At 35.9% G+C, this 13825-nt stretch overlaps 1 protein-coding gene across 3 annotated transcripts in view; it reads left to right on the forward strand.

Annotated features, from left to right (window-relative positions):
• XRN1 (5'-3' exoribonuclease 1) overlaps window positions 1-13825 on the forward strand; it is a 142939-nt gene that overhangs the window by 58626 nt on the left and 70488 nt on the right. For all 3 annotated transcript variants that reach the window (XM_012508602.2, XM_030816710.1, XM_030816711.1), the window contains exons 21-24: window positions 5216-5378; window positions 6484-6597; window positions 9738-9836; window positions 13338-13453. In XM_012508602.2, the coding sequence (XP_012364056.1) occupies window positions 5216-5378; window positions 6484-6597; window positions 9738-9836; window positions 13338-13453 (492 nt within the window). The remainder of the gene's footprint in view (window positions 1-5215; window positions 5379-6483; window positions 6598-9737; window positions 9837-13337; window positions 13454-13825) is intronic.

Consider the following 13825-nt stretch of genomic DNA (forward strand, 5'->3'; position numbering starts at 1 on the left):
TGATCAACTGAGAGCTCTGACGGAGATGTCAAGGAGATAATGTTTTCACAGATGCAAACACAACATCCATTCTGCAGCCCATGGATCAAGGAGTAATTTGAACTTTCAAATTTTAGTAGTTAAGAAATACATTTTGGCCGGGCACAGTGGCACATGCCTGTAATTCCAGCACTTTGGGAGGCTGAGGTGGGCGGATCACCTGGGGTCAGGAGTTCGAGGCCAACCTGGCCAACATAATGAAACACTGTCTCTACTAAAAATACAAAAATTAGCTGGGCATGGTGGTAGACACCTGTAATCCCAGCTACTTGGGAGGCTGAGGCAGTGGAATTGCTTGAACCTGGGAGGCGAAGGTTGCAGTGAGCCAAGATCACACCACTGCACTCCAGCCTGGGTGACAGAGCGAGACTCTGAGTGATTGCTCTGATGGATCTGAGCAAGGTAAATTGAAAACGTTCTGGAAAGGATTCACCATTATAGATGCCATTAAGAACATTCATGATTCATGGGATTTCAAAGTATCTATCAACATTAGCAGGAATTTGAAAGAAGTTGATTCCGACCCTCCTATATGACTTTGAGAGGTTCAAAACTTCAGTGGAGGAAGTAACTGCAGATGTGGTGGAAATAGCAAAAAATATTAGAAGTGGAGCCTTAAGATGGAACTGAATTGCTGCTTTCTCATAAAACTTGAATGGATGAGGAATTGCTTCTTTGTTTTGTTTTGTTTTGAGACAGAGTCTCGCTCTGTCACCCAAGCCAGAGTGCAGTGGTGCGATCTCAACTCACTGCAACCTCCACCTCTTGGGTTCAAGCGATTCTCGTGCCTCAGCCTCCTGAGTAGCTGGGATTCGGGCAAGTGCCACCATATGCAGCTAATTTTTTTATATTTATTAGAGACAGAGTTTTGCCATTTTGGCCAGGTTGGTCTCAAACTCATGCTCTCAAGTGTCCGCCTGCCTTGGCCTCCCAACGTGCCAAAGTGCTTAGATTATAGGCATGAGCCAACGCACCCGGCCAAGAGTAGCTTCTTATAGATGAACAAAGAAAGTGGTTTCTTGAGATGAAATCTACTCACAGTGAAGATGCTGTGAACATTGTTGAAATGACAGCAAAGGATTTAGGATATTACATAAATTTAGTTGAAAAGCAATGGCAGACTTTGAGAGCATTGAGTCCAAGTTGGAAAGAACTTCTCTTCTGCAGAGAAATCTTTCATGAAGAGTCAACTGATCCAGCAAACTTTATTATTGTCTTATTTTCAAAAATCGCCTCAGCCATCCCAACCTTCATCGGCCACTGCCCTGACTAATCAACAGCCATCAATATCAAGGCGAGACCCTCCACCAGCAAAAAGTTAACTACTAGTAGCCTACTGTTAGCATTTCTGAGCAATAAAGTACAGTTGATCTTTGAACAGTGTGGGAGGTAGGGGTGCTGACCCCCAATACAGTAAAAAAAAATGCACATACAACTTTTGACTCCCAAAAACTTAACTACTAAAAGCCTACTGTTCATCAGAAGCCTTGCCAATAACATAAGTAGTTGATAACGCATATTTTGTATATGTGTTATATAGTGTGTTCTTACGATAAAGTAAAAGAGAGGAAAATGTTATTAAGAAAATCATAAGGAAGAGAAAATATATTTACTATTAATTAAGTGGTAGTAGTTGATCATAACAGTTTTCATCCTCGTCTTCATGTTGAGTAGGCAGAGGAGGGGTTCATCTGCTGTCTTGGAGGTGTTAGATACGGAAGAAAATCTGCATGTAAGTGGACCTATGTCGTTCAAACCTGTGTTTTTCAAGCGTCAACTGTATTTGAAAATGAAACTATTGTCTTAGCCCAGTCTGAGGCTGGGTAATTTATAAAGAAAAGAGGTATGTTTGGCTCAAAGTTCTGCAGACTGCACAAGAAGTATGGCCTCAGCATATGCTTCTGGTGAGGGCCTTAGGAAGCTTCCACTCATAGCAGAAGACAAAGAGGAACAGGCGTGTACAGATCACATGGCAAGAAAAGAAGCAAGAGAGGGGTAGGGAGGGAGGTGCCAGGTTCTTTTTAACAGTTCTCATGGGAACTAGTAGAGTGATAAACCCCCATATCCTCCTCATTACAAGGAAGACAGCAGCAAGCCATTTATGAGGGATCCACCCCATGACCCAGACATCTCCCACCAGGCTCCATCTCCAACACTGGGGATTGGATTTCAACATGAGACTTGGTGGAGCCAAACAAACTATATCCAAACCATAGTAGATATATACATTTTTTTTAGACATAATGCTATTATACACTTAATAGACTCAGTGTAAACACAACTTTGGTATGTACTGGGAAACAAAAAAATTCATGTGACTCAATTTATTATGGTGGTCTGGAACTGAACCTGAAATGTCTCCCAAAGTATGGCTATATACATATGGAGCAAAAAATACCTACAAATTATAAGTGTATTATTCATAAGTGAAATCATAACTATATTACTTGATGAATTTTCACATGTGGAACAAGAATACAAGTCAAAAAACAGTAACAGGAATATTATCATAATCCAAGGAAGTCCCTTGTACACCCTTTTATCCATTACCATCTGCTGCTCCCTCCCCACCCCCAGTGATGAGGATAACTATTTTGACTTGTAACCACATACATTTGTGTTTTCTATTTTTGAACTTTATGCAGTATAAGTTCATTCACACAGAGTGTATTCTTCTTGAGCCTGATTTCGTTTGGTCAGTATTGTGATTCTAATATCCATATTGTTACATGTAATCATAGTTGGTTCATTTTCACTAATGATACTATTGTATGAATACAGCACAATTTTTCCATTCTACACTGGATGGATATTTGAGTTGTTTCTCATTTGGGGCTTTTGGTGATCGTATATATATGCATTCCTTTTGGGTATATATCTAAGAGTAGAATTACTGCTTCATAGCATATGCCTACATTCAACTTTAACAGATACTACCAAAAAGGTTTGCAAACTGTATCAATTTACACTCTACCAGCAGTTTATAAGAACTTCTGTTGATTTCTGTTTTCATAAGTGCTTACTATTGCTTTTTCATTTTAGCCATTTTGGTATAGTAGTAGTATCTCATTTTGCTTTAATTTGCATTTCCCTGATGACTAATAAAATTGAACATCCTTTCATGTTTGTTGGCCATTTGAATAGCATACTCTTTTGTGAAATGCCTGTTCAAGTCTTTTGCCCTTTTTAAAATTGGGTAGATTATGTTTTTTTCATTACTTTATAGTTTTCTTACTGGCTTATTGTGTCATTCTCAATTTCAGGGGAAAACTAAGTAATTTATCTTTAAATAAAATTATCACTGTAGCTTGTTTTTAATTACTGTTCTTTATCAGATTAAGGAAATTTCCTTCTGGTTTTTATCATTAGTTGGTGCTGATTTGTAAAATGTTCTTTCCACAGCTGTCAAACTGATTATATTATTTTTATCCTGTTAATCTGATGAATTACATTGACTGAATTTCCAATATTAATCTACCCCTAAATTTCTGGAATAAATCCCATTTATTTATGATATATTATCCTTTTATACATAATTGGATTTTATCTGTTTAAATTTGTTTTAAGATTTTTGCATCTACTTTCATGAGAAATACTGGCCCATAATTATAAAGATTTCTTGAAATGTCCTGGTCAGCTGTTGATATCAAGATTACTGGCTAAATGACTTTTAAGTGAAAGTGGTAGAAAAAAATTCTAATAAATTTTTAGAAAATGGTGTGTTTCAAAAATTTGTTGGAAAACTTTTGTTTCTAGCTAAGGTGACATGACTTTTTTCAGACCAACTTTGCCATAGACAACATTATTAAAGTATAGGCTGATATGGAAAAAATACATAATGTGTTATATAATTATATACTATATTATATGCTATTTTATATAGTCTATATTATATACTATTTTTATGACATATATTTGTATAAACATAAAACTTTTAAAGTGTGATTGGTAAAGTGAGCTCGGTAGATGGACTGAGTAGTAATATGGGCATACTAAAAATTGAATCAGTGAGCTAAATGATCAACCTTAGGAATTCCTTCAGTAAGCAGTACAAAAGCACAAAGAGATGAAAATAATATAGTCAGAATTTTAGTATCTATCTAATAGGAGTTCTAGAAAGAGAAAATGGAAAGGAGATAAGAAAATATTCCTTAAATGAAGAATGATTATATATTTAGATGAAAGGTCAGCAAACTTCTTCTGTAAAGGGCAAATAATAAATATTTTAGGCTTTGTAGACTTTACAATGTCTGTCACAACTACTCAACTTTACCATGTAGCGCAAAAGCAGCCATAGACAGGAAGTGAATGGATGACTATGTTCCAGTAAACTTTTGTCTAAAAAACTAGGAGGCTGTCTGAATTACTTTAGATTGGAAAAGCCATCACATACTCCTGGCAACCCCCAATCTATTTTCTGTCTTCATGGATTTACCTATTTTAGATGTTTCATATAAATGGAATCATATGATATATGGCCTTTTGTATCAGGCTTCTTTCATTTAGCATGCTTTTGAAGTTCATACACATTGTAGCATGTGTCAGTGCTTATTCATCTTTATGACTGAATAATATTCCATTGTATAGATACGCCACCGTTTGTTTATCCATTTGTTCATTTATGAACATTTGGATTGGATTGTACTTTTTGGCTGTTTGAATAGTGGTGCTGTGATCATTTGTGTATCAATATTTGTTTGAGTACCTGTTTCCAATCTGCGGAGGTTGGAATGCTTAGAATTGTTGGGTCATGTGTTAATTATATGTTGCTTTTTGAGGAACTGCCAAACCATTTTCCACAGCAGCTGCACCATTTTACAGTCCCACCAGCAATGTGCAGATGCTCCAGTTTTTCCATGTCGTCACTAAAACTTATTTTTTTCCCGTTTTTTAATTATAACGATCCTAGTGGATGTGAGAACAGGAGTTCCTTATAGCTCTATGAGTTCTTATTTAATCGCATAGACAGTTGGAGAAGTACCCACAGAGTAAAATAAATAATGCAAAAAGTCTCAAGTTAGGTACCTGGAACTGCTAGCGTATTTATTTGAAGTTTATTTACACATTTGATTATGAGTTGATAGTTTACAATAGTTGATGATTATCGTCCTAGAATATCTGCATACACATTCATATGTATATTTCATGTTTCTTCCATGTTTATTCTTTCTTTTAGCTACCTGAGAAGAAAAGGAATAATAATAAATGAAACATCTGCAGTTGTGTATGCTCAGTTACTCACAGGTCGTAAATATCAAATAAATCAAAATGGTGAAGTTCGTCTAGAGAAACAGTGGTCAAAACAAGTTGTTCCTTTTGTTTATCAAACTATTGTCAAGGTAAGTCTATATCAAGTTTCTATTCTATCTTAATATACACTATTAATACACTGTTATACACTGTATAATGAAAAGATATGTTAATATAGACTAATACAGCAATGTATAATAGAGATTATCATTTAATATAATTTACAAAATAACTTATTATTTGTAAGAAGTATTACATGCTCAGACACTCAGCATATGTAGTTAGGAAACTTGTCTTTTATGCTTTTTTATGCTTTTTTTTTTTTTTTTTTTTGAGACGGAGTCTCGCTCTGTTGCCCAGGCTGGAGTACAGTGGCGCGATCTTGGCTCACTGCAAGCTCCACCTTCTGGGTTCGTGCCATTCTCCTGCCACAGCCTCCCGAGTAGCTGGGACTACAGGCGCCTGCCACCACACCTGGCTAATTTTTTGGTATTTTTTAGTGGAGACAGGGTTTCACCATGTTAGCCAGGATGGTCTCAATCTCCTGACCTCATGATCCACCCGCCTCGGCCTCCCAAACTGCTGGGATTACAGGTGTGAGCCACTGAGCCCAGCCTTTTATGCTTTTTTTTAAGGACTTAGTCTCTAAAAGAAAAAATCCCAGCATTAACTTATACCCTTGAATTTTATATTTTTATTCTTCAAAAATATTTGCCTTAAATCATCTTATAAATGTAAAAGGCATTTACTTTTGCATTTATAATCTTAGATACGAAAAGAGGACAAAAATTTTTTTAAGTATGTAGCAATCCTGTAATTTGGGGTGTTATAGTACAGTGTAGTGATTAAGTGACTTAAGAGCACTGGCTGCCTGAGTTGGCTTCTTAGCTGCATGACCTTGGACAAGATTCATCCCCTTTCTGTGCCCCAGTTTTCTCATCTGTATTAGTGAGGCTAATAATGGTCTCTGCCACAGAGGTTTGTCATGAGGATTAAATGAACTCAATAAATGTGTGAAGCACATAGAAGAGTGCCTGCCATATAACCAGTCAACAAATTTTAGCTGTTGGCATTATGTAGAAAAATCTTCACACTGACATTTGCAAACAGCATAGTCATAATCCCATAGGAAAAAAACTTGATATGCAATCTATAGAAATTGTGACTAAGATGATTTACTTTTATTTTATGTAGGACATCCGAGCTTTCGACTCTCGTTTCTCCAATATCAAAACATTGGATGATTTGTTTCCTCTGAGAAGTATGGTCTTTATGCTGGGAACTCCCTATTATGGCTGCACTGGAGAAGTTAGTTTCCATTATTGTTACTGATACATTTTTCTCTAGTTTAAAGCAGTTACTTAACTTCTCTTCATTTAGGTTTAAATTAAAATATAATAATGAAGGGAAAAAATAAAGAATTTATCCATGTAACTTATGAACACAGTGTTTGACTTATATATCTGAAGACTATATATCTAAGACTAAAGACTGTATACTTTTAGTCTTGAGCAGATTAGGATCAAGAGGTGGTGTGTTCAAATCCTGATCTCTTTTTTTTTTTTAGCAGTTTTGTTTATTGTAGTGGTATGGATGAAGCAATTTTGTAACTATTTTAGGCATGTAATAGGCTCGAGTGAATTTGTAAATGCGTTCATATTTGAGGAACTTTGGTTCTTAAATGGAAAAAGGTACATGCAAATATGGAAGGGGAGAAAGCAAGAAAGAACCTATAGGGACAGATTTGGAAGTATTAGTGTGAACTCATGGTTTCTAAAATATGTATATATGTTTGTATATCTGTGTATATAGGCACAAATATATCTGTATGTATATATACACGTATGCATATGTTTCTAGCTCTGTTTGCTGAAAGGGATAAGAAGCAAAGACACCTTAGCACAATGAGCACGTGTACCACCTAGATCTTGACCTCTAATTTGATACCTCACTAAAAGGAACAGGGCTTCTCAGAGAAATTGCTGATTCTGGATCTGGGGCAGGGAAGATACAAGATGAACCTGGAACATCTTGTTATGTCAGAAAGTAAGGAGGTGCTCAGAAGAATGGTGGGAGTATGTCATGTAAACACAGGAACCAGGTTGAGGGTACTACCACTACCCAAATCTTGGATACTTTGAGTGACAAAATAATTAAATTCAGTAATTAATTATAAACCACTGGGGGGAAAACAGGAATTCATGATTCCGTAGTGACAGTAAAAAGATAAATAGGGAAAGGAAGGGCTGTTGTCTGTAGTACCATGTAAGAAGTAAATTTGGAGAGAGTGCTGCAGTTGAAAAACCGTTGTGCAACCGTTATGATAAAGATTAAATCATGTAAGAATCATCTTTGGGAACTAAATCTAGGGGGAATTTTTTTTTTTTCAATCAGGAGCAGGATATTGCATGGTCTTAGAATGTATCTCCTACAGACTATTTATTAGCTGCAAGGGAAACAAAAACTGTAATTATGCAGGAAAAAAATTGAGCAACATCTTGATGGTATAATCAAAGTTAGCATCACATTAAAGGACAGATGAACATTGTGTACCTCCAGATGTAATACCCTTTGGAGGACACATCACCTGTGCAGTATTCTGGCTGTGAATGTATTACTATAACGTAATTGTGTGGAAGCATCAAACAAACCCAAAATGAGGAACTGTTTTTTTGTTTGTTTGTTTGTTTTTTAAAGGCAGGTTGGAGAGGGAGGGACAAATCATATATTCTTCAAAATGTCAATGTTGGCTGGGTATGGTGGCTCACTCCTGTAATCCCAGCACTTTGGGAGGCCAAGATAGGCAATCACTTGAGGCCAGGAGTTCGAGACCAGGCTGGCCAACACAGCGAAACCTCATCTCTGCTAAAATTATAAAAAATTAGCCGGGTATGGTGGCGTATACATGTAATCTCAGCTACTTGAGAGGCTGAGAATGAGAATTGCTTGAACCTGGGAGACAGAGGTTGTGGTGAGCTGAGATCATACCACCGCACTCCAGCCTGGATGACACATCGAGACTCTGTCTAAAAAAAAAAAAAGCAGTAACTTAAAAGGTCAGTGTTATAAAAACAAAAACAAAGAAAGGCAGTGGATACATTTTAGATTAAAGGATGCTAAAGAGATACGACAATTAAATGCAATATCTGATCCTAATCTGGATCTTATAATAAAGGAAGAAAATAGTTCTATAAAGGACATTATTTGGTCAACTGACGAAATTGGAATATAGATGGTAGCTTCGATAAAAGTATTATGTCAATGTAAATTTATATACTTAATAACTGTACTGTGATTATATAGTAAAATATCTATCTTAGGAAATATACACTGATATATTGAGGTCAGGGACATGATGTATGTCATATATACTCAAGGGATTCAGAAAGATAACTATGTATAGGTAAATACACACACAGTACACAAATGTTAAAGGCATTTGTTTTACAATGCTAACAACAGGTGAATCTGGATAAATTTTTTTTCTTTTCTTTTTTTTTGGAGACTGAGTCTCGCTCTATTACCCAGATAGAATGCAGTGGCATGATCTGGGCTCACTGCAACCTCCACTTTTTTTTTTTTTTTTTTTTTTTTTTGCAACTTTTTGGTACTTTGGAATTATTTGCAAATAAAAAGTTAATTTAAAAAAGAATGATTGGGCCAAGCACAGTGGCATGCACCTGTAATCCCAGCACATTGGGAGGCCGAGGCGGGGGTGGGGAAATTTGTTGAGCCCGGGAGTTTGAGACCAGCCTGGGCAACATGGCAAAATCCCATCTCTGCAAATAATTGGGCTTAATGGTGCACACCTGTAGCTCCAGCTGCTTGAGAGGCTGAGGTGGGAAGATTGTTTGAGCCCAGGAAGCCAAGTGCAGCAAGTCGGTAAGCCATGATAGTGCCACTGCACTCCAGCCTAGATGACAGAGCAAGACCCTGTTGCCAAAAAATCAAAATAAAAAATAATTGTCGATTGTCCAGGTGCAGTGGCTTACACCTATTATCTTACCACTTTGGGGAGACCAAGGCAGGAAAATTACTTGAGCCCAAGAGTTCAAGGTTGCAGTGAGCTGTGATCCCACCACTTTAGCCTGAATGATAGAGTGAGGTCCTGTCTACGGCCATACCACCCTGAATGCACCTGATCTCGTCTGACAGAATGAGATCCTGTCAAAAAGAAAACAAGAAAAAACAAATTAACAACCATTAAAGCAATGATACAGTGACTCAAATTTACAGTATTATAGATTCTGTCTCAAAAGAAGTTAACCATTAAAGCAATGATACAGCGACTCAAATTTACAGTATTTTCATACCCACTTAACAAATTTCAAGAGAATTTCCACTATCCAACTTGTCATACTGTATTTCAAAAATAATAGTGTTCAAATAAGTTAAAAAATAAAATGTACTGAAAGAGACTATACTGTGATTTTTTTTTTTCTTCTAAGGTTCAGGATTCAGGTGATGTGATTACAGAAGGTAGGATTCGTGTGATTTTCAGCATTCCATGTGAACCCAATCTTGATGCTTTAATACAGAACCAGCATGTGAGTACAGTAGTTTGCATTGTTTCATTTAGAATTGATAAACTTTTAAAATATTAGGATATTTTTGCCACCTCCTTTGAATTTATTTCAGATATTTTATTTAATACTGATTAGATTCTCTCTCCCAGTTGCATCTAGTATTTAAAAATAAGTGTGGAATCTGTGCTCAAAACTTCATGTAGATCTTTGTGGGGGGAAATCACTGAAATCCCGTTATTAATCTGTAGTGATTGTTATGGATTATTGTGTTCAAGCTTATAAGAGGCACATTGATTAGCACACCCTCTGGGAATAGATTTAGGTGTTTTAAACCTTTCATAATAATTCAGAGCCTGCATTTTTAGTTGCAAGTGACAAATGGCCTTTCTGCAAAGGCTGTATGTATCTCTTAGCTAAGAATGAACAGTCTCAATCCTAAAGAATATTGGAAAAATGCATTTAAGTTAATAGCATCTTTTTCAGGACCTTCTCACCAAAAAATTCCACTGGCTTTCTTTTCTCCTGTTAAAATAGAGGGAAGGTTCTGATATCTGTCATTTGTTCTTATTGATTGGTTGGATAATTAGCTAATATTAATTCACAATCAACCAGCTTCATTTTCTGACTCTCATGCCTCACTCTTTCTGATTTATATCTCCATTTTGATGGAGCACTTACTCCAGTAGCTTCTGAGAAAACTTGCATGTCTGGAGATGTCTTTATTCTTCTCCTGCACTTGATTGATAGTTTGCCTGGGTGTAGAATCCTAGATTGAAGATTATTTTCCCTCAGAATTTTGTTTTGGTTTTGGTTTTGGTTTTTTCTTTTTGTGAGACAGAGTTTCGCTCTGTCATCCAGGCTGGAGTGCAGTGGCACGATCTTGGCTCACTGCAACCTTTGCCTCCCTGGTTCAAGTGATTCTCCTACCTCAGCCTCCCGAGTAGCTGGGATTACAGGCACCTGCCACCATGCCCGGCTAAATTTTGTATTTTTTTTTTAAGTAGAGATGGGGTTTCACCATGTTGGTCTCAAACCCCTGACCTCAAGTGATCTGCCTTGGCCTCTCAAAGTGCTAGGATTACAGGTGTGAGCCGCCACACCTGGCCTTCCCTCAGAATTTTGAAACCACTATTCCATTCTCTTCTCATTTCCATATTGCTGTTGATAAATCCTGTGCCATTCTGATTCTGAATTTCTGTATATGATCTGTTTTCATTTTCTGAAATCTTTTTAGCACCTTTCCTTTACTGGTGCTTTTTAATAATGTGGGGATGTGTGCCTTGGTATGGATCTTTTTTCTTCCCTTCTCCTGTTCAGCTCTTTCAGGCTTGAAACTGATGCCCTTCCATTCTGAGAAACTTTCTTGTATTATTTCTTTGATAATTTTCTGCTCACTATTTTTTTCCTGCTTTCTATTTCTGGGAATCCTTTTAGTTAAATCTTAGACCTTCTGGATTAATCCTCTTAGTTTTATCTCTCCTCATCCATTTCCTATATTGTTATACTTCTGTTCTACTCTGGGAAATTCATTCAACTTTATTGTTTATCATTTAAAATTTCTATTTAATTTAATCATTTTAATATCTAAAAGTGTGTCCTTATTCTCTGGCTATATATAGCATCTTGTTCTTACAGTGAGTGGAAAATCTTCATCTATTTCTCTGAAGATAATTCTAGGATTTTTCCTTCTATTTCTTTGTGTTTTCTGTTAAACCTTTCATAACAATTCAGAGCCTGCATTTTTAGCTGGAAGTGATGAATGGCCTTTCTGCAAAAGCTGTATGTATCCACTCAGCTAAGAATGAACAGTCTCAACCCTCAAGAATATTGGAAAATTGCATTTAACGGCATCTTTTTTAGGACTTTCTCACCAAAAATTTCCAGTGGCTTTCCTTTCTCCTGTTAAAATAGAGGGAAGGTTCTGATATCTGTCGTTTGTTCTTACCGATTGGTTGGATAATTAACTTAATTAAAATTAATTCACAATCGACCAGCTGTGGCTACTTAGCCTTTTTTTTCCACTAATAGTAAAATATAAAGCTTTATATCCTGTGAAATGAATTTAAGGCATTATATATCAGGACACCCATGAGGAAACTTTATGTATGGAAGGCAGTCATCCCCAAAATCTTACCATCTGGTGCCATTTGAAGAACAAATTTAGACAGCAGTCATGAAACCAGGAGAGTGGCTCATTACTATAAAGTAGCTGGAACTTTGTACTGGGAATCAGTGAAGATTAAAGAAGGTTAAAGAACTTGTGTTCCTTCATCCCTGGCTTTTTCTAGATCTAGAAGAGCCTGTCCTCTTATATAATAGTGTACAGTGTTGATAGGCATGCCTTCTCTGGTTTGGTTTCTTTCTCTTTACAAATATGTTTAACTTTCACTCAAGCTGCATTCTTTTTCTACCACAACCTTCTCAGCTACTTATTTTGTATTTTCTAGGATGTTTGTGATGGTTTTAATGAATTTTAAATTATAGCAAAACCCATTATTTCTCAAAAGGAGTACTATTGGCAATTTGGGCAGGACAGTTATGTATTAAATAAAACTGTTTTGTATATGGCAGGACGGTTGGCATCTTTGGCTCAAGGGCATTAAGTGCTAGTAGCCCATGCCAGTTATTGTAATTAAATGTGCCTCTACACATTTCCAAATGCTTGTTAGAAAAGTGTTGCTACTTACATTTGAGACCTACTACCTTAATTCTTTGAACTGTTCTGGAAAGGATACTTGATTTGTATTACATTATTGCTAAATCTGATTATGTTCTTAAGTATGTTTTATTGTTATGTACGTGATGTTAGGAATATATGGTAGTTTATCCTAGTTAGTATTGGATTCATGAATCATTTGCTTCCTGGTTAAATATTATATGATCTGTTACTTTTTTTTTTTTAATGTGACAATATGTTTTCTTCCCTTAAGTATATAAATTAAGGTTACATTTCATTGACTGTATTAATTATGGGTCTATACATGCTTGTTTATTTTCATATGATAGTAAATATTAGGGGAAAAGAATATTACTTATATCCATATATGAAGGACACTTTTAGTTTTTCTCAGTAGCAACAATTTTGATGATGTACCTATTTTTTAATTCATTCTAATAATTATTGAGGCCTCATTTTGTCCCAAGTACTTTGCTAGGCCCTGCTTGGAATATGAAAATTAGTAGAAACAAAAACAAACAAAAAACTTGCCTGTGGAGTTTGCCATTTAGTATTTACAGTAGAGTTTATTTCTTAAGACAGTTTCACAAACTGTATATTTCCTCCCCCCTTTTATCCATCCTTGGGAATTCTGTCCTTTAAGGAGAAAGAGAGAGGAGCAGAAAAATTCTGCCTACAGATCCTTTCAAAAAAAAAGGGGAAATGGATCTAAGTGAAAATCCTTATATTGCCACAATCCAATGGTTAGTGATGTCTTGATTATCTCCAGATTTTAAAGGTAAAGAAATAACATTTAATGTAAACTTGTGTTTCCATAATTGACCTTTTTGTTTTTATATTTAAAGAAATATTCTATAAAGTACAACCCAGGATATGTGTTGGCCAGTCGCCTTGGAGTGAGTGGATACCTTGTTTCAAGGTTTACAGGAAGTATTTTTATTGGAAGAGGATCTAGGAGAAAGTAAGTTTGTGTTAGAGAAATTTACTTAAAGTGGCAGAAAAATTAAATGATAAAGATTAAATGCTTAATATTTCAGTATTTATTTTCTTATTAATTGCTCTGGATTGTCTTAAAATTGTGCATAAATTTCTCTGATGGTGATCTTTCATCTGAATGGCACATGTTTTAGGTGGTTGGAAAAGACAGTTCTTATTTTTTAGCAGCTAATAAATTGAACCTTGAAAAAAGGTATCAGAGGGTGTGTGTGAACCTCAGTAGTATATTTCCTTGCATCTTGTTATTTCATTTTCCTCTATAATTACGTAATTTATTTACATGCTTTGTTAACTTGGGTTTTGAAGCTTTTCTTCTAGTTTTTCAATTACTGCTACT

The sequence above is a fragment of the Nomascus leucogenys genome, chromosome 8, assembly GCF_006542625.1.
Source record: "Nomascus leucogenys isolate Asia chromosome 8, Asia_NLE_v1, whole genome shotgun sequence".
Classification (NCBI taxonomy): domain Eukaryota; kingdom Metazoa; phylum Chordata; class Mammalia; order Primates; family Hylobatidae; genus Nomascus; species Nomascus leucogenys.